Source organism: Aptenodytes patagonicus, chromosome 6 (assembly GCF_965638725.1).
Source record: "Aptenodytes patagonicus chromosome 6, bAptPat1.pri.cur, whole genome shotgun sequence".
Classification (NCBI taxonomy): Eukaryota; Metazoa; Chordata; class Aves; order Sphenisciformes; family Spheniscidae; genus Aptenodytes; species Aptenodytes patagonicus.
In genome coordinates, this window is record NC_134954.1 from 10,642,198 (window position 1) to 10,660,248 (window position 18,051).

The 18,051-nt window shown below is 49.8% G+C and overlaps 1 protein-coding gene across 2 annotated transcripts in view; it reads right to left on the reverse strand.

The window, feature by feature from the left end:
* Nucleotides 1-17,847, reverse strand: part of CCDC50 (coiled-coil domain containing 50) — a 44,829-nt gene extending 26,982 nt beyond the window's left edge. Inside the window, exons 1-2 of one of the 2 annotated variants that reach the window (XM_076341085.1) lie at nucleotides 17,705-17,847; nucleotides 381-443 (exon numbers count right to left, since the gene is read on the reverse strand). In XM_076341085.1, coding sequence (XP_076197200.1) covers nucleotides 381-443; nucleotides 17,705-17,753 — 112 coding nt within the window. In that variant the 5' untranslated portion in view covers nucleotides 17,754-17,847. Of the gene's footprint in view, nucleotides 1-380; nucleotides 444-899; nucleotides 1,022-17,704 lie in introns of those variants that run through there. The other variant, XM_076341086.1, reaches the window with a different exon arrangement.
* Between the last annotated feature and the right edge of the window lie 204 nt (nucleotides 17,848-18,051).

Consider the following 18,051-nt stretch of genomic DNA (forward strand, 5'->3'; position numbering starts at 1 on the left):
TGGTTGCACCTCAGGTCAGCCTATAAAACTTGAAGCTTCCAAAATTGCTAGTCATTTCTAAAAACCTTGCACAGCAACAAAACCTCAAGTGTGCTCCCACATGCAATTTTATCATAAATGGCATAAACAAACTCAACTCTAAAAGGAGAGCACAAAATTGAAACATGAAATGCAACTATCTCTAGGGTACAACGTGAGCTGGGGCAGAACGCAGAGTAGTGTTACAGGACAGTGAAGACAGTAATAATAATCCATACTCCAATAAAAAGAATAAAAATGAAATAAAAGCAGGGAGGATTTTTCTTAGCAAAACCAAACAAAGCCAGGTATCTGTTGGGACAAATTTGCTTCAGTTTGTTCCAAAGATCATTGCTACTTACTTTCTTGCTCCTGTAAGTTATGGGCCAAGGTATGATCTTCCAGAACAGCGAAGTCTCGACACACTAAACAGGGAAACAAAGCCGAGAGAATTAGCATCAGGAGGAGGAAAAAAAAAAAGCCTCAAAAGAGCCATGGGGGTCAAGAGAGCATGCATGCAGAGGGACTTCTGACACATTTGCTTTCTACCAGCCGAGGTCCGGACTTGCAGGTTTTTCCCCCCTCTGCACTTGTGGCTATTTCTGCACGTACTTACTTTTTTGTCCATGTTTGCATAACAAGCCTTCTCCACTCTTCCCTCCACCTCCACTTTAGTTTAAGGCCAGAATTGCCTGCACCACCACTGGATCAGACCTTGTATACAAAACCCTGTATTCCAACCAGATTTATACCAAAGCCCATGCTTAGTATGTTCAACTAAAACCAAGGTCAAGCATTTGTGCTTACTATGACTTTCTCTGCCAGGTTAAAAAGTCTGAGAATAGTATTTTCTCCATACAAAGACACACGCACACTGTCACCTCTGCGGAGCTGAGCAGACTGAGCTCCACAGCTCTCACTGCAAGGCATTTCGACCAGCTCAGGAATCATTTTACAGTTGTCTCCTGTAAGCTGCATTGACTTTTTCAAGCACAGATGCTGGATTTGTACCTAGAACCCAGATATGGGATCAACCACAGCGTTACCGGCAGGGATAAGCACAGCTTCTTAAAAAGATGCTGAAAACGACCTAGAGACAAGCTAAACGGGAAGGGGACGAGCTCCCTTAGGCACCAGTCTGAAAGGAGCAGATTTTTGCCAATGCCTATCACTTTCGCACTTGAACTTTCAAAGGAATGCTCTACCCACACTGTAGAAAAACACCAGGGTTTATTTTTAACTTATGATAGGCAGCGGGGCAACAAAACACAAGCCACATACTCTGTGTGTGTGTCCCTGTCCCAGTATGTATCTGGTTCAGCCTTTTGGTGGTAGGTACGCATCAGCTTCTCGGTGAACCAAGGACAAACTGTGACCTGTGCCCCCAAACTGCAGGATGGGGCCCCGCTCCGCACATCTGCCATACACGGGGTTCCCGTCTGCTTCAAGGGGAGTCTAAGGCATGGGCACTGAAAAATTTACACTAGAGAGGTCTGTCACTTGTTTTGCCTTCAATGTGACAAGCTAAGCAGCTTAACAGGACCCGAAAGGGGAATATCTCCCATTTGAAACGTACGGCACAAAGCAGAGAACTACAAGGTGCTTCTGAAGCTGCAGAGGGAGGTACAAACCACTGCCGCTGCGCTCCACAGGCAGCCGTCTTCCTCTGGGGAAGACCAAGGTTTCTCTTTAGCAGAGCACAGCGACAGCCTAGAAGATAAACTGAAAATAACCCCAAAACCCCCAGAACGTACCAAAACTACAAGGGGAATTTATGAGGAACCCGTTTATGAAATGGTTCAGAGTCAGAGAAGATAAAACACTTCCACCACCACAAAGGGTGAAAAATACTACAAGGAAACGAGAAGGCAGATGCGTCTTCCCGAGCCACAGTACCACAAGCCTTCCCTCTTCTCGCGTTGACGTATATGCTCCGCTAGAGAAGCATCAAGATGTTCCTCTGCACCCAGGTATCTTCGCAAAATATCTAGAAGAGTTTCTAGTTGTGTGTACTAAGAGGTCAGATAAACGCTTTATCGCATTCAGCAGAATTTTTGGTTGAGTCTTTCTGCATTGGAGGGTGTTTTACAGATGACAAAAGCTCCTAACAGCTAGAGCAGCACTTCAGGAAAGGAGAGTGACAAGCTGCAGGGTGGAGATGAGGGCAAAAATTACGGTTATACGATCCCATAGTGACTCACTTTAAGCATGTACAATTCTGGATGGTGCAATTAAGGTTTTTTTTGTTGCCCTTTTTTGTTGCAACTTCTTTTAAAAAAGAAGAGAGGATACAAAACACTAAATAGCACTGAAACACTTCCAGCAGGCATTTGTGTATAAATAAAGAAACACTGCCTTCAGCCACAGATCTGGAAAAGCCACAGCTGAGTTGCAGGCAGTAGTGCTATTCACAGGTGACATACCCAGTGTGCTTGGTGGTCATTAACACCAGTTTTTATGGGATAGGGCAAGGGGATCTTGCCCACAGAGACTTTATTTCTGTGGTCCCTAACACTACTTCAGCTTCATAGCACGATTGTGGAACAACCACCTTCTGCTTACAACAAGCATCATCTGGCCTGCTGGAAAGGCACATCCAACCTGGAGGTTTGAGCCCTACTATCAGTTCAGAGCTAAGCAAAGACACCTCAATACAGAGCCACAAACAGTCTGCCCAGATCTAGGGCTATGCTTTTACTACCACATATTCAAGAAGCAGCACTTGCTCCTGACAGTTTAAAAAAAAAAGGGGGGGGGAGGGAAGTGTTATTTTTAACTGCAATAGGTCTCTGAGCAAGTCCACCGCACAGCTGCCTGAACAGCTGTACTAGCAAGACAAGGCAGGCAGCACAGGAGCGAGGATGAACATTTCAGAGCTGTATATTTTTTTGCATAAAGATTGCTGCTGTAAGAAGTGCTTATGAAACTGCATCCCAGCCTTCCCAACTCCTTTCTGCACTGGCTCATACACTGCTCTGACCCCCATGGTATTCAAGCTCTGCCTTGTCGGTCAGGGTGCTGCTGGTGCTGGCAGACCTTTGCTCCATCCTCCCCAGAGAGGCACACGTGCAGAGGAGGACTTTAGGTTTTTTTACTCCATCCTAGCCACACCCAGACACACTTCTCTATTTGTTTGGGACGAAACATGTTGACAGAAACGTGCTTGGCATACAGGGAGAAAGTGGGAGGGCCGTGGTAGAACACCGCTGCTCTTCTCTTGACAGTCTTGCACCAGCCCCAAAAAAGTCTCATCTCCTCCAGTGACCTTCATTCCTACAACATCGCAGTAACTGTTTAACTCTTTTGATTGATGGGCCACGAAAATCTTCCTAAAGAAAGCATGGACTCCTTAAATAAAAAGGCCAAGTGCATATACTGTTGTGTTGTATAGGTGGGCCTGCTTCTTCTAGCTGCTCCTCCAGAGGTCTGTTGGAAGTAGTTCATGGCACTCCAAAGTTAAACAAACAGGGACAAAGCAAGTGGGGACAACACCCTGGGACGAGCCACCAAGTTGCAGGGCCTAGACGTGAATACAGGGGCTGGGTCTTAAAACAGTGATGATTATCGCATCAAGGTCCAGTACAGAGAGAGGGAAACTGGATGGCTATTCATGATGTACACACTGGAAGCTCTCAAGTGTCTGGGCTCCACAGTGCCCCCATCTCACAGAGGACACCTCGCAGAGGAGGCTGGCAGGGCAGCAGCAAGCCTTGGGTTTGCTCACATGTTTGGATTCATTTGTGCGCTGCTGAAGAAGCCACTTGGCTGGGTATACACTCCATTACGCTGCTCTTACAAACCCATGAACGGACAGCTCGAGCACACAGCCCTCGCTTTGTGCTGCTGAAGCTGCTGGCAGGGCAGACAGCACAAGACCACCTTTCGTCACTGTCAAAACTCGGCTAGGCTGGCTGCCTCTAACTCATCTGAGCACATTATTCCCAAGCCCCATCAGTCCGAGAACAATGTGCAAAGGAAGATGAGAACATCCCATTACAAACACAATGAAGTGCTGTCAGCCAGCCAGGTGGCAAGAGATGGGGACACCTGCAACTCCCTAGCAAGTCTGGGGGCAATGGCAAGTGCAGAGGACTCCCTCAAGACTAGACCCAGCGCCCATGGCACTGAGTCAAGCATGACCGCAGCTGCAAGCGAGGCCAAGGAAACCAACCCTCCATCCCTGAAGACATGCATCCAACAATGAGGCAACTACAAAATAACTGGAGATGTGGACCAGCCAGGCATGGTCTGAAATGAAGGTTCATCGGCGCTAGTCCTAATCCCCTGCCCAGTCTCAGCGTGGCCCCAGCGCACTCATTACTAGGTATTACATCCACTGACTTTGTGCTGAGAAATAGGATGGCCCCAATGACAACAGAGCGACTCACAATTCCTCCTCTCCAAGAGGCTTCCTATTTAAGGGGAAAGGAATCTGTTTCCTTATTCCCTAACTGTATGCCTAAAAAATGAAAGGCGAGATTAATGTTACGTTCACTGCTGCGAATTAACTTGACTTCCCATCTCCGGGCCCTGGCTGTGAGCCATCAGACAGTCAAACAAGCAGCAGGGGTGCAATTGCAGCAGCTACAATTGGCAAGTCCAGTGAAGCATGAAACATTAACAACAGGTTTACCATAGTCTGATTAAGCCAATCTGCCTTGGCACAGCAGGGAGCAGGCCTGGGATATGCACTTCTGGCACAGCTGTCAATGGAAGAAATGCCAGCCCAGGAATCCCGGCCCCTGCCACAGCCAGCGGAGGTGCCAGCAGGGGAGGACAAGGGCAGAAGCATGGCTGGAAGCATCATCCTTTGCAGCAGCGGTGCAAAATCCATGCAGTGGCATGAAAGAGGGAGCTTGCTTGCTTGAGGGATCCTGAAGAGCCTCTCTGCAAGCTCCAAGCACAGGTCTTCTCCACTGGTAGGAGTTCACCCCGAAAATATGCCTTTCTAAGCACCAGTGCATCTGAGGGGCTCTTGCAAGCATGGTTGCAAGCCCTGCCTTTATGGCAGAGATAAGAATGTCTCTAGGTATAACAACTTGGCAAAATTTCACGAAATAACCTTTTCGTTTTTCTATTCTGCCACCTGCCTCACTAGTTTTCTCCAGCATTACCTCAGCTCCATGGATCAGCATTTCTAACAAACTGCGTCAAAGAGTGAGGTAACCACAACAGAGGAGCAAAGGCAGCCTTAGATGTTGCTAGCGATACTTCAGTGTGTGACAAAGTAGGTAACATCCAGGAATGGGCGGCGTGAATGTGCACTGTCTCTACAAGAGGTCAAGCCCCACTGGCTTCTCAAGGCTTACAGCAAAACACCCCCCCCACCCCCCCACTTCTGCCTGAAGTCTTAGACGGTGTTTTGACATCCACTGAAGGGCCCAAGGGCCCCCTTGGTTCATGTGGCCCATATGCTGTGCTCTGGGACATCGGCCAGTTCAGTGACCCAGGGACCACACATGCATGCTCCAAGCATTTCCTTTTGGGTCTTAAAAAAAAAAAACCAACAAAACCAAAACCAACCTTTCTTGCTCCCCACCCCCTCCACTCACATTTTCCCATGAGCATCACGCGCTGGATAATTCACAAAATAAACTAGAAGGTGTGAGTCATGCTTAGTTTGGAGCATCTGCAGTTTTTGAATCCTGAACTGAAGGACAGGAGGGAGAGGAAAGACAGAAGTAACACACGAAAAACAGTTTCATCAGCTAAAAATCACTTTTTAGGGCCTACAGAGCTGACAAATTAAGTGGCAAGCAGCAAGTGCAGCCTGTTACAAGCCAGCAGTCTCAGGAAGATGCTGAGTTATGAAGATCCCTGCAGATTAGAAAGCAAGCTGGGACCTCATAGAGACTCTTACCAGCACGGACTGGTCAGGCCACTCCAAGCCAGGTAAGTCCTCCAAAACCTGCAGATCATTTCCTTGAAACAAAGCCAACATGACCAAGCAGCCACCCAGCTGGAGGTGAGAGGCTACCCAGAGGGCAGTTTCCAGAGGAAACATGCAACTGGGATGTTTCCTTCTCACCCCCTGCAAAGCTGCCCTGCGAGATACATGGCCTGACCCCAGCGTTTCTCATTTCTGTCCTGCCTCTCCCATCGTACCAGGAGATTCCTGAGCTCCTGCTACCACACGCAGGCGCCAACGGAGGCTGGTCAGGACACGTCTCGGCTGCTGCAGCTGCAGTTACAGACGGCATTCCTAGGACCTTGTTCACCAGGCACCGTCAGTGCCAAGGACATCAGAAAACTTGTACAGGGAGAAGGTGGCTGCCAGGCGGAGGGCAGGGCTGGGCAGCCTGGGGAAGGGAACGATTTCTCCTCCTCAGCCACAGCACCACAGCGTCTCACGTAGCCGGGAGCTACGAGGCAGCACAAGGAGACTGGGCGGCCCTATGGGGAACCAAACTGAGGGGTCTCAGCCTAATTCTTAAAAGCGTAATGTGCAAAGTAAAAAATATATTGCCACAGAACCATGGGATTTTTATTGGCAGTCTTGGCATGGAAGCTAAGAACAGCTTGGGATTTGGGAAGGAGGTTATCTTCTCTGCTCTAAGCTAATGCTTTAAGGTCAAGGCCATGAGAGGTTTGTGCTCTGTCTGCACCGTTCTCCAACAATAAGCTCTCACCTGCCCAACAATGCTTTAAAAAGGAAGACTGCATATATTTTGGAACCAAATCCTCAGAACGAGAGTCTATTTTTTAACCTGCCTTGAAACAGAAATCAGCAACATTCACAAAATGCCTTCTCTGAGGCTACTAATTTGGCATTCTCACTTCTGTAGACCTGCCTGCAAGCTGTACTGTAGAGCAGCCCTCAAGCTGAGAGCACATCTGCTGAACACCCCAAAGCAGAAGGTGATGTGCTTGCACAGTATAAACAGGAAGCTGGAGATACCCAAGATGGCAAAAAAAAAAAAAATAGCACCACAAAGGAGCTCAAAACATCATCCTAGAACATGCCCCAGCCACAAAATTTGATAGAATTTATCATTCTGCCTTTATTACAGAAGGCTGCCATCTTTTTCAGCATCGGATAATTGCACCCTACATCGCTTCATCTGCAATCTTTCTAAATAAGAGCAACTCTTCTTATCCCACAAGTTCAAAACACAACCCATAGGTCAAGAATGTCAAAGACCATGCCTTTGACTTCCAGAAGAAAATGCCGAGTTGAAGCACTTCAAGCTCAGACATACAGACATACTTGAAAATGGCGCTGAACCTTAAGGAGTACTGGCACCAATGCTTTGAAAATTCAGCCTTTTCAGCCAAGTCCAGCTGGATCCCCAGATATGAAGTACTCCGAGTCACAAGAACTTTCCAAAACCCCTCAGTCCTATAGCCAACATTGCTGCTACAACTGCTGCCTCCTATCCCAGAAATGTCTGTGCATTGAGGGACTGAATACATACACAGTATTTTGCCACTTTAAAGCAGAGAGCAGATATATAAGCCACAATACGTTAATGTCTGCGAGCCATTCACCTGCCAGGCTCAGAACACTATTATCTCCGTAGCTCTTTCTTCTGTGACCCAGTGTCCATCAGCCAGTACAGGACTGCCTAGACCCAAAAAGTCACTGGTTGAGCTCAGCCATCACACTGCAGACCCACGAGTAACATCCAGGTGGATGGGTATAAAAACCTCAAAGTAGATATATTGGTCAGGGATGGCTTGGCTAGTTTGACACCACAGCAAAGTAATAGACCCCAGGCAGCCAAGTACACACTTCACTGACAATATTTGAGGCATAACTGGGTCTGTGTGTGGAGGAAGTTAATCTTAATCAGCAGTAAGGAAAAAAGTTGCTTCTGTGGTCATCCTCTCCAGCATCTCACACAGCTTCAGCTGACTCAGCTAACACCGCATGTGCAAACTGTACAATCAACAGTAAAGACAGGGAGAAGTTTTCCTAGCAGTCAACTTTCACCACTGCCTCCCAACCATGGATCACAGCAAAACAAACAACACTGCCTCCAACAGTTGTGTTTTACCCTCACTTTGCCCAAGGGTAAACCATGACACATGTCAGCAGAGAGCAGGGCAGGAATTAACCTTCATCACAAGAGGTCAAAATCCTTGGCTCACACAGATGTCCCCATGAGCACTACTGTAGCTGTAAAACACACCTTCAGCAGTGTCCCATGGATCATATGACACTGTCCTTTTCTGGAGGCTTTTTTGTTTCTTTTGTAGACAGGATGTCATAGCAGTTTTAGTTTTAAGCCCAACACCGCTCATTTAAACTGGTGTAAGGGGAGGGGAGGAAGAAAAACAGTCTCCTTTCATGCACAACTCAAAACAGCCGCCCACTCAGAAAACTGCTCAGGCATGGAGCTTTCATCTCAAGAGACTTGCACTATATATGCTCCCTTCCCCCAGACCCATCTCAACGGTGATCACCATATTTTGCTTTGATCTGTTTATTTCAGCTTTTATTTCAGCATTTTAGGCAATTTTATACTACCCAAAACTCCTGGAAGGACACGCTGAATTTCCCAGATAGGCAAAACTTCTGTTCTCTGCTAAATGCAAGCCTAAATCCCTTGCTCAGTTCAGTAGTTTCTCTGCAGAGAGCTAGCAGGCCCACTTTGTGGTTCAGGGTGCCTTTCAGGAACCACGGCACCCTGGATCTTGGATGCTTCACTAACATTTCTAAGCCCTCAGTTTCAGGCTGTGGTGAATAAGCTCACACAGCAGCTCCAGAGAGGCAGGCAGGCAGCTGGGAGTGGAGATAATTCAAAGTGTCAGCTCTCCCAGGCTTCTCCTCCAGCTTAATCCTAAAAGATAGTGTAGCAAAATACAAGGGACACCGGATTCAGAAAGGGAGCTCTCAATGCCCCTCTGGTCCAAGTTCATGCACTGACTCAGCCTGGTGATTGTTTCTGCAAGGCTGACTTCTGAAAGCCTGACGCCCATGCAGAAAGTGCCAAGTGCCAAAAAAAGCTTCCAGTTCCTCTCGAAACCCCACGGTGTGGTTTTTACACCACAGGCACCCGCAGTCATTTGGGGCAACAAGCAGAAGACAGACTCTCTCCGAGATGCCACTTTCTTTTCAGCCTTCGGGTGACTAGAGCCAAGCCTGAGACTGCTTTGAGGCTTGTAGCTAAACCAGAGCTGCAGCTGGAAGGACGGACCGCAACATCAGTACACATGCGAACAAGCCAGGTTTTACTCATCCAGATCAGATACCAAGAGAAGGAAAGCTCCAGCAGGATGGGCCTCAGGGCAGCCTCCCAGGCTTGCTGGAAACCTGGCCAGCTGCTGCATTCAAAGCTGGAGGTGTCTGAACACCGGAGCAATCGGCTCCGATTCTTGCACAGATTCCTATCAGCTTCCCTTTTCCTAGAAAGGCGGCTGCTAGGATTCCTGTCTGCCACCCGTTCAGCTGCTGCCAGCACTGCAAATCTGCTCCACGAGAACAACTTTCCTCTACCTAACCAACCAAGGATGCTCTGCTTTGTTTCAAAACCCCTTTTCTTTGGTCCGCCAGCTCCTCACAGGTACTCTCTCCTCTCCCCCCTCGCTTCCCGTGTTTAAGTTCTCCAGGTTTATTAGTCAGCTCTGGAGAACACAAAGTACCAAAGCTGGCCCCAGATCAGTCAAAGCTTCACATCCATCTACAAGAGAGTCACAAATCAGTAAAGTTGCAGCACTAACAATACACGTCCCGCTTCCTGTCACAGCCTTGTGTTGGCACACTGCCCTTAGAGCAACTACAGATTTAAACCAGTGGCATAAGGGGGTAAGAATAAGCCCCTGGCCTCTGGGGCCAGATGGGCAAGGAGGCATTGCTCCCAGCGCCAACCTGGAGCCAACCGCTTTGTGGCATCTGTGCCCACAGCTCACGTGCATTGCAAAGCACAAGGCAGAAGGAGGCTGGCAGCCTTTTAAATGCCTCCACTCTTGAGAGCACAAAATGAGCTCCAAGTCAGTCAGAAGTAAAATTTTTGCTTTGGGAGCTATATCACCTTTAGGTGATATTGTATACTCAGAGCTTCTTTAAAAAAAAGACGACAATTAAAATCAGGACTTAACAAGTTCACCTGTTACGTGGCCAGAGCTGATGCTCTGGAATGCCAGGTAACTGAGCACTGTAATGGGAGCTGAAGGCAAACCTGCCTTTTCCACCTTCTATCAGGGATGTGAGGAATGCAGGCAGGGCTGTGCAGCCCTAGCCAAGGACCCAGTCCCTCCAGCGCTGCAAATAAGGGAAGCGGCTGGGCTCTCCTGACCAACACCAACTTCCTTCGGAAACCTGGCACCGACCGAATTGCCTGCAGGAGAGCGCAGCCCTGTGAACAGCAGCGCTCTCTGCATGCCACAAAAACAGCCAACACCCTGGCGGCTTGGAAAATTCCCAGGTCTTTCCCTGCTGTCCTCCACCGCTTCACCCCGGCCACCAGCAGCACTGCCAAAGGCTCCAGGAGGCGCTGGTGAATTTAGGACACAAATCCTCCCCGTCCCACCAGCTGGCACCCCAAAAATAAAACTTTAGAATAGAGGGAGAAAAAGATTTCTTCCCACCAGGATCCCACAAGTAATGTTTGTCATATCCATAACAGACATATGATAAGCTCAGGTGCTTTTGCAGTGCAAAGACGTTCTGCTGTGCAGAGGGGGAGAAGCTTTCCATCCACGCCAGGGAAGGCTGCCCCAAGCCAGGCCACCACTTCCCCAGCCCACTGCCAGGTTGGTGGCGACAGACCTTGTGTGAGGAACATTCCCTGCCGGGGCATGCTCCAACCTCTTGTCCTGTCTGGCTGTAAAGAGCCAAAGCTATACGCACCGTGTCTTTTGGAGAGGTTTCTGCAGAAACAACAAAAAAAAAAAAAAAGAAAAACACACCACCTCTTGCTGCCAGGAAATATTCCTGTTTGCATAAGCTTCCTTCCTCCCTTTTGTCCCATTACTTCTCGGGTCAGCCCTGTCAGTGTCCTTAAGGTATGCCTGTCTCTCAGTGCCTTCAAATATTTGCTCATTTATGTCCTCTTCCCTTTTGTCATCACTTATTGAACACCACATATTGAGCCCACATAACATTTCCTCTTAAGCCAATTCCTCCAGCCACCAAGTCCTGGTTCAGCAGAAGGGCTGGGAAAAGAATGAACCATACTCATACGCACACAGGAACTCAAGGTTTTACCGCACACAGCCTTTTACACCTCCTTTGAAAAGAGAAGTGAAGAGTGACTCACTTGCAAACCCACTTCAACTTTCTGTCCTGAACAGCACTCACCGCAGGCAGGGCTGTCAAGGGTGCACAGACCAAACCCCTACCAACCCAGGCCTGAGTCAAAAAGATCTCACTGTTTTTATTTGGCTGACAGAGCATCGTGGCGGTGGCACCGTGGGTTGGCGTGCAATTAAAATAATCATCAGTTGAGCTTCCAGAGCCTGACACAAAATCCTTGGGCAGGGGCAGAAAGGCCGTGCCGGGCTTCTGAGCAGGCTTTCATCCGCACCTTTCTCCTCGGAGAAAGTAACACTTCTGGCAAGCTTAATTCACAAGGTGCCTGGGGTTACGGGGTAGATTTTATGAGTACCCAGGCCTAACTGGTCTCCTTCGCTCAATGCAAGGCTCATTACAGCCCTGCCTTGCATTTCTTATACATACAGTGTGATGCTGCACTTTCCTGCTCTCTTTCCAGCCCTGCTAAAAGCCTCTCCCAGCTGCCACACAGTGTCAAGGCCATATAGCACTCACTCAATGAGCTGTGTAGTATCTTTTCACGTAGTGAGAAAGAAAACAGTGGGAAGGCTCCAATTTCTATTTTTAAAAAGGAAGTATAAAGCAAGCGTCAAGGGACTTCCACAAGGTCCCATCATTTGTCCCGTGGAAAAGCCAGCACTGTAAGGTGAACATGGAGAATCCCTGACACACAGCAGCCTCCGGGGAGACGGCAGCCCTGCTTTCCCGGTGGAAATGCCCAGCAAATGCCCTTTGCTCCCTGCAATGCAAGCCACCAGCAGCAGAACAGCAAATATCTTTATCACCTTTTTGGAGAAAGGCAAAAGGACAAGCCAGCAGTGAGCGCCACGCCAGAAACTGCACCTAAGCTTCCCAAGTTTTAAGGCAGTTTTACCAACAGACCGGCCTCCTTCCTCAGCCTTCAAACCAGCACTACGCAGAGGAGCGGCAGCGAGCGAGCGGGAAGCCAGCCAGCTGGGGACACTCTGGGAGGGGACAAGGAAGCAGAAGCAGGGAGGGAACATGTCACTTTGTCCTGTAAATCACCGCATTCACGTGAACTGGATGTCTCTGAGCAGGAAAAAGAAAGCTTATTCCAGCAAAACAGAGAAATTTCACGCAGCCCCAGGGCATGTCCCATTGCTTCTCCAAGCGGGGTTTTCCTTGTGCCCAGAGAGCACAACTGGCCTCTCCTGCTCCTTGCTGCAGCCATCTCCAGCTCCCACCTTGCACGCACCCTCTGACGTTGCTCATGGCCACAGGAAATTAAGCAGAGGCCCATGGTCACAGCAAACACAATGCCGTCTGCAACACACAGCTCAGTTGGGATCATTACTCGGAGAGCAGCAATGGGTGATGGCCAATGTCCTAGTATCACAAATGGGGGAAGGCCTCCACCCCCGCCTCCCTACATCCCCAGGAACTGGGGCAAAACAGACTGTGTCCCCTCTATCCCAGCCCAAAAACTTGTCAGTAACTAAGGAAACATCTCTGCAGAAGGCATCAACATGAGTCTGGCAGAGAGGAGCTTCCAAAGACTGCTTTTTGAGCCATCTTTTTGCCTCGATACAACCTCCACGGCAGCTCGCAGAGGACAAGTGCTAAGGATTTAAGGGATGGGAGGAGGCAGACCTGCTTGCTCAGTTGCGTTTTGGAGCTAAGAGCATGAAATATGCTAATCCTGCTCATCTCCTCTGCCAAGTGCTGCAGACCCAGAACAACTGAATGCATAATAGAACTTTCACCCAGCTTTAACCAGAAGTTAAATGAGTACCACAGCCTCAGCTGCTGAATTCATGCATGCTGGGAAAACAGACCTCCTATTACTCAGAAGAGCTGGACATGAACCAGTGACCTAGAAAGAAAAGCCTGTGCCTATGTCCCATCGCTCTCCACCTCCTCATTGCCCTCGAGCCATCCAGCTTACCTGAATTTTTCAGAGCCCTTCTCTGAGGAAGTCACAAAGCAGAAAACCATAACACTGCACATCATACTGCAAGGAAAAATCTCAGCTGGAGCCAAAGGGCATGGGGCAGCTGGCTTCACAGTGACCTGGCTGACCCTCAGCTGCTCTCAAAATTGTTGCCCTGATTATACTAATCCAGTTAAAGGCCAACCCTTCCTTCACATGAGTATAGCTGACACCTCATCCCTCAACACCAGCCCCCTGAAAAATCCCAAAGCAGAATCCCTCCTCACCAGACACCGTACCAGCCATCATCACTTTCTGAACCTGCTTCCACCTTTGACAGACATCAAGTTTCTCTCGTCCACTGTCGTGTTGCTGAGCTCACACAGGCACCAAAAACCCGGATATAAGCCAGTAACATCAGTCTGTTCCATGGGAGCCTGAGACACTGCACCTCAGAGCTGACCCCCTTCCCCAGTCACTTGGAAAAGTCAGCAGCCAGGAGGTTTTTATTGCAGGAGTCTCAGCGAAGGTCACGTTAAGCTGCAGAGGTCAGAAGGAAGGTGCTGTGGCTGGAAGGAAGAGGAAGACTGATGCTTACAGCAAACTTTTATTCAATTTATGATAAGGCAAAAGAGAGCCAGCCAGGCTGCCTGCCCCACAGAACACCTTGCCAAGATGGAAAATAAAGATTCAAGCCCTTCCTGTTTCCCTGAGGCCGCTGTCAGAGGTTTATTTTTTGCTGCCACATTTGGGAAATTGACCTCTGTGGCAGCAGACTACAACTAGCAGCATTTGAATGTACAGCTCAGGAGCTTCAGAAAGTCAAATCAGATGCTTAATGAAGAGCAGAAACCATAGCGCGAGCATTGTTGCCGTGTCTCTCCGAGCACGGGTGGCACAATCGGCCTTTGTCAAGGCTGGAGCTCAAGAGACAGCAGCATGGCAGGGTTGGTTCTAATGATTGGCATGGACGTACTGCCATTATACTTCTTTATAGTACTACTAAAAATAAAATTAAATAAAAACACTTAAGCCACTGCAATTTTCCACATTTCCAGAGAGCCATACACTGCTGGAGCAGAGTTCAGGGCCCCTCTCCCCCCCCCCCCCCCCCCTTCTCCCTCTTCTCTCCTCAGAGGATTCAAACTGGCAGGAAGATCAGGAGCCTCCGGCGAGGAAGCCCATACCTGGGTTTTACCTGCCACCGCTAACAACTAATGGCTCTCGGAGGCTGCACTGGACGAGGGACTGAGCCTCAGCCTTAGCAGACAGCCATCCCCTTCGCAAAGCCGTTGCCATAGACCTCAGTCCTTTGGCAAAGAAAGCAACAGCAGGCAGGACCACAGGTACATCCTCCAGAGAAGGGAAAGGTCTGCACAGCTCCAAAATACCTCCCCAGGAACACCCCCCATGCAGCTCTGCCTGCCTGCAGGCAGGCAGGGATGCCTCCCGGGTCCAAGAGGCAACACACAGCACTTTGAGATTGCATGGGGACCTGCACCGAAGAGCTCATTTAAAATAGGCAGCCAAGGAGAAGGTGTAGCCCTTCCCAATTTTAGCTGCTAGTAATGCATCAGATCACAAGAGATGACAGACAGCTGGAGATCAAGCAGAGCCCAAGCCAGTTTCTTTTATTTGCTTTGTAAATAACTAATTAAAATAATATCTCCAGGATGCTTTTGTCTCCAAAAGGCTCACAAATGAGACCTCTAGTAAAAAAGATCTACACGCATAGAGCTGAGCAATCCCCTGGGGTGGGTCAAAAGAGCACAGAGCAAAAGCTGCTTTGTGAAAAAAGAAAATGTCACAGACACTTGAGAGGCAAATAGAAATACAGGCAGAGAAACTCAGCCCACAGATTGCAACTAACACCAAAACCTTCAGCAAATAACTTACAAGAGCTTTACTGACCACAGTGGTCAGAACATCCACTTTACTGCCCATGGAAAAATGGCTCTGTAACACCAGGCTGCAGCACCAAGGTCTAGTTTACACTAGAAAAAGAGTGTTTTGAGGGTGTATTTTACACCAGTAAACCCCTGCCCACAAAATAAACTGGACTGGTTGAAGCAGTTTTCACCGGCAAAATGCCATCTATATCAGGCCTTCGGCTAATATAAATGCTTTTAAAGATAAAAATGAAAGTAAACACAAGAAGCAAGGCTTCCTGCAGCACCTAGCTACAGTTATCAGATTTTCACTGCCATCACTGCACAGAAATGACCTCGCTTGTAGAAGAGTTTCTGAGATCGCACCAGAAGAGGAGGATGACGCTGCCTCCCAGCTGTCCCAGCTACCTGCAGCCAGGGAGAACCTGGACACGACACCTCCCCTCCCGAAGGAGAGCTGGTGAAGAACAAAGTACTCAAACCAAAACAATGTTCTTGTTAATGAATGACTAAGCTGACCTTTACCCGAAATGAAAAAAGGGGATGTTTTTCCAGACGTATCAACAGTGATTTCTGTACCAGGAGCAATAAATATTTCCCTAGGTATGCAAGGCGACGCATTTCTTTCCTTGGTTGGCATTAACACCGAGCACAAAAAGATCTAATCCAAAGCATAGCTTGGTTTCAACACTATCCACAATAAAAACAAATTATGTCACTAAACTAAAAGCGTGAAACATGCCTGAGGCTTTGCAGAACGTGGCTCAGGCCTCATCTACTTTGCACATTGGAGCTGCTCCGAGATGCTACTTTAATCCAACTGCTATCAGGTAACAAACAGATAGCGATACCAGGACACTCTTGAAACTTAATCCACACTAACCATAGGTGCAAATTTACCAAGGACTGGTTGAGCTACATTGCAACCCTGTAAACATACTTGCATTCAGCATGTAAGCGACCTTAACTCAGTCCAGTTACTTCACTTCAAAAATGAATCAAGCTAAATCAAATCAAGGCTACTTCAATTCTGAATAAGAGCATCTACACAGGGATTTAATTCACTTTAATCGACCCACTGGAAAGGTTAACTGGATTAATTTTCTTGAATAACCATGTGTGGACAGACTCTAAGGATGAGATCTTGGCCACACTAAAATGACCAATAACAATTTTGCTAACAACTTAATAGGGCCAACATGAAGCCCTAAGACTTCAGCACACGGGTATTACTTTTCTTCCAGTAGCAATAAGAAGTGAAGCATTAAAGCATGACAAGAGGTCAGAAGGAACCTCCAGCTCCCTGCGCAGGCAGACGCCTTCTACTCTTGACTAGCTGAATCATCAAATTCACACTTGCTGTTTTGTAAGAATTGAAATTTTAAAAAAGAAAAAGAAATGGCCAGTGGCAAGGAAAACAAGTTTAAGGAATTTTGGTTGTATTTAGACAGGCACGCAGTGCTCTCCATTACTGCAGTGTAAATCTAAAATAACTCGATTTTGACAGAGCTTCTACAGATTTATGTTACTGTCGGAAAGAACAGACTCGACCTCGTACAAAGCCTTTTAAACCCCAAGCAGCTCCAGGGCACCTTTAATTAAGCTCAAAGGCACGTGAAGCAGCTACTCTGCTAACAGGGAAGCTGAGGCCAATCTGGCCCAACTGAACGTGAACCTGTGTACCGAGCACAGGCTGAACGGGCAGCCGCACGCAGCCGCTGCGGCTGGACACCCAGAAAGCGAGCGGGGCCGCTTACAGCCCACCCTTCCCCTGGAATGTGGGGTGCACAGGGATTTTGCAGGGTGGAGGAGGCTGCTTGGTGCTCCAAAGCTCAACGCAGGGCAGAGTCTTCACAAAAACCCCGTAGGCTCAAGTATTTTTAACCGGGACCTCATCGTCGCCGCTCCCCCTCAAATCACCAAATCTGTGGATATTCACAGTTCTGCTCCCGTTTTTCAATGCCCCGAGCGGAGCCTCCGAACCCAGCCGAGCCGTAACCGCGGGGAACGCATTTGCATGTCAATACCCCGAAGGGTCTCCCGGCTATTTCACAGCAAGGCTCGTCCCCCGTGGGAGCGCACCCCGGCCACGCTCGCAGCCCTGCCCCAGCCCCCCCCCCCCCCCCGGCCGGGCGCGGCGGGAAGCGGAGCAGAGGCGCTGGCGGCGGCCTCGGCCCCGGCGCAGACAAAGGGCTGGCCCCCTCCCCCAGCGCCGCTCCTCGCCTTCTGCCGGGGAGAAGCGGCACTTTCCCCGCCCGCCCCCCGCCGCGGGGAGGGGAGCCGTGAGCCGGGCTGGGAGGGCGGCCGCGGCTCCCCGTCAAGCTAACGCTGCTTCTTCCCCGCTGGCCCTCCGCTTTCCCTTCCCTCCCTCCGACCCGCACAACCGCTGAAGAGAACGCAGGGGAAAGCGGGACGGCTCCCGCAAACCCCGAAGGGCCCCACGCAGCCTGCCCGCCCCGCGCGTCCGTGTCGCGGCCAGAGCACGGAGCTCCCCCCTCCCCGCTCACCCGGCTCCACGGGGAGCGCCGCGAGCCGCCACCGCGGACGGAAAATTTAAAAAAAAAGAAAAAAAAAAATACAGTTTCTCCCCTTCCTTCCCCCCACACCGTCCCGTCCAGCTCCCCCCGCCCGCGGCCGGGCTCGGCTCCGCTCCGCGCCCCCCGGTGCGCTCGCCCCCGGGGTGACCCCTACCTTCTTTGACTCCGGGCAGCTTGGACTGGTCGATGCCGATCCCGGCCATGGTGGGGTGGGCCCGCCGGGCCGGGGCCGGGGCCGGCAGGGGTCTGCCCTCGCCCCCCGGGTGAGGGCAGAGCCGCGGCGGCGCTGCCCGCGCCCCGCGCTACAAAGTTGCCAGCGGATGGAGACGGTGCGCCCGGCCGTACGGCGCGGGAGAGGGGACAGAAAGCGGCGGGGCGGGGCTGCCGCTCACCGCCCCTCTCCACCCGGGGTCCGGGCTTTTATCCCCCTCCCCTTCTCCAGCGGTGCCCAGGCGGGAGCGCAGCGGGGCGGGCAGCCTCCGAGCGCGTTTATTTATAGTT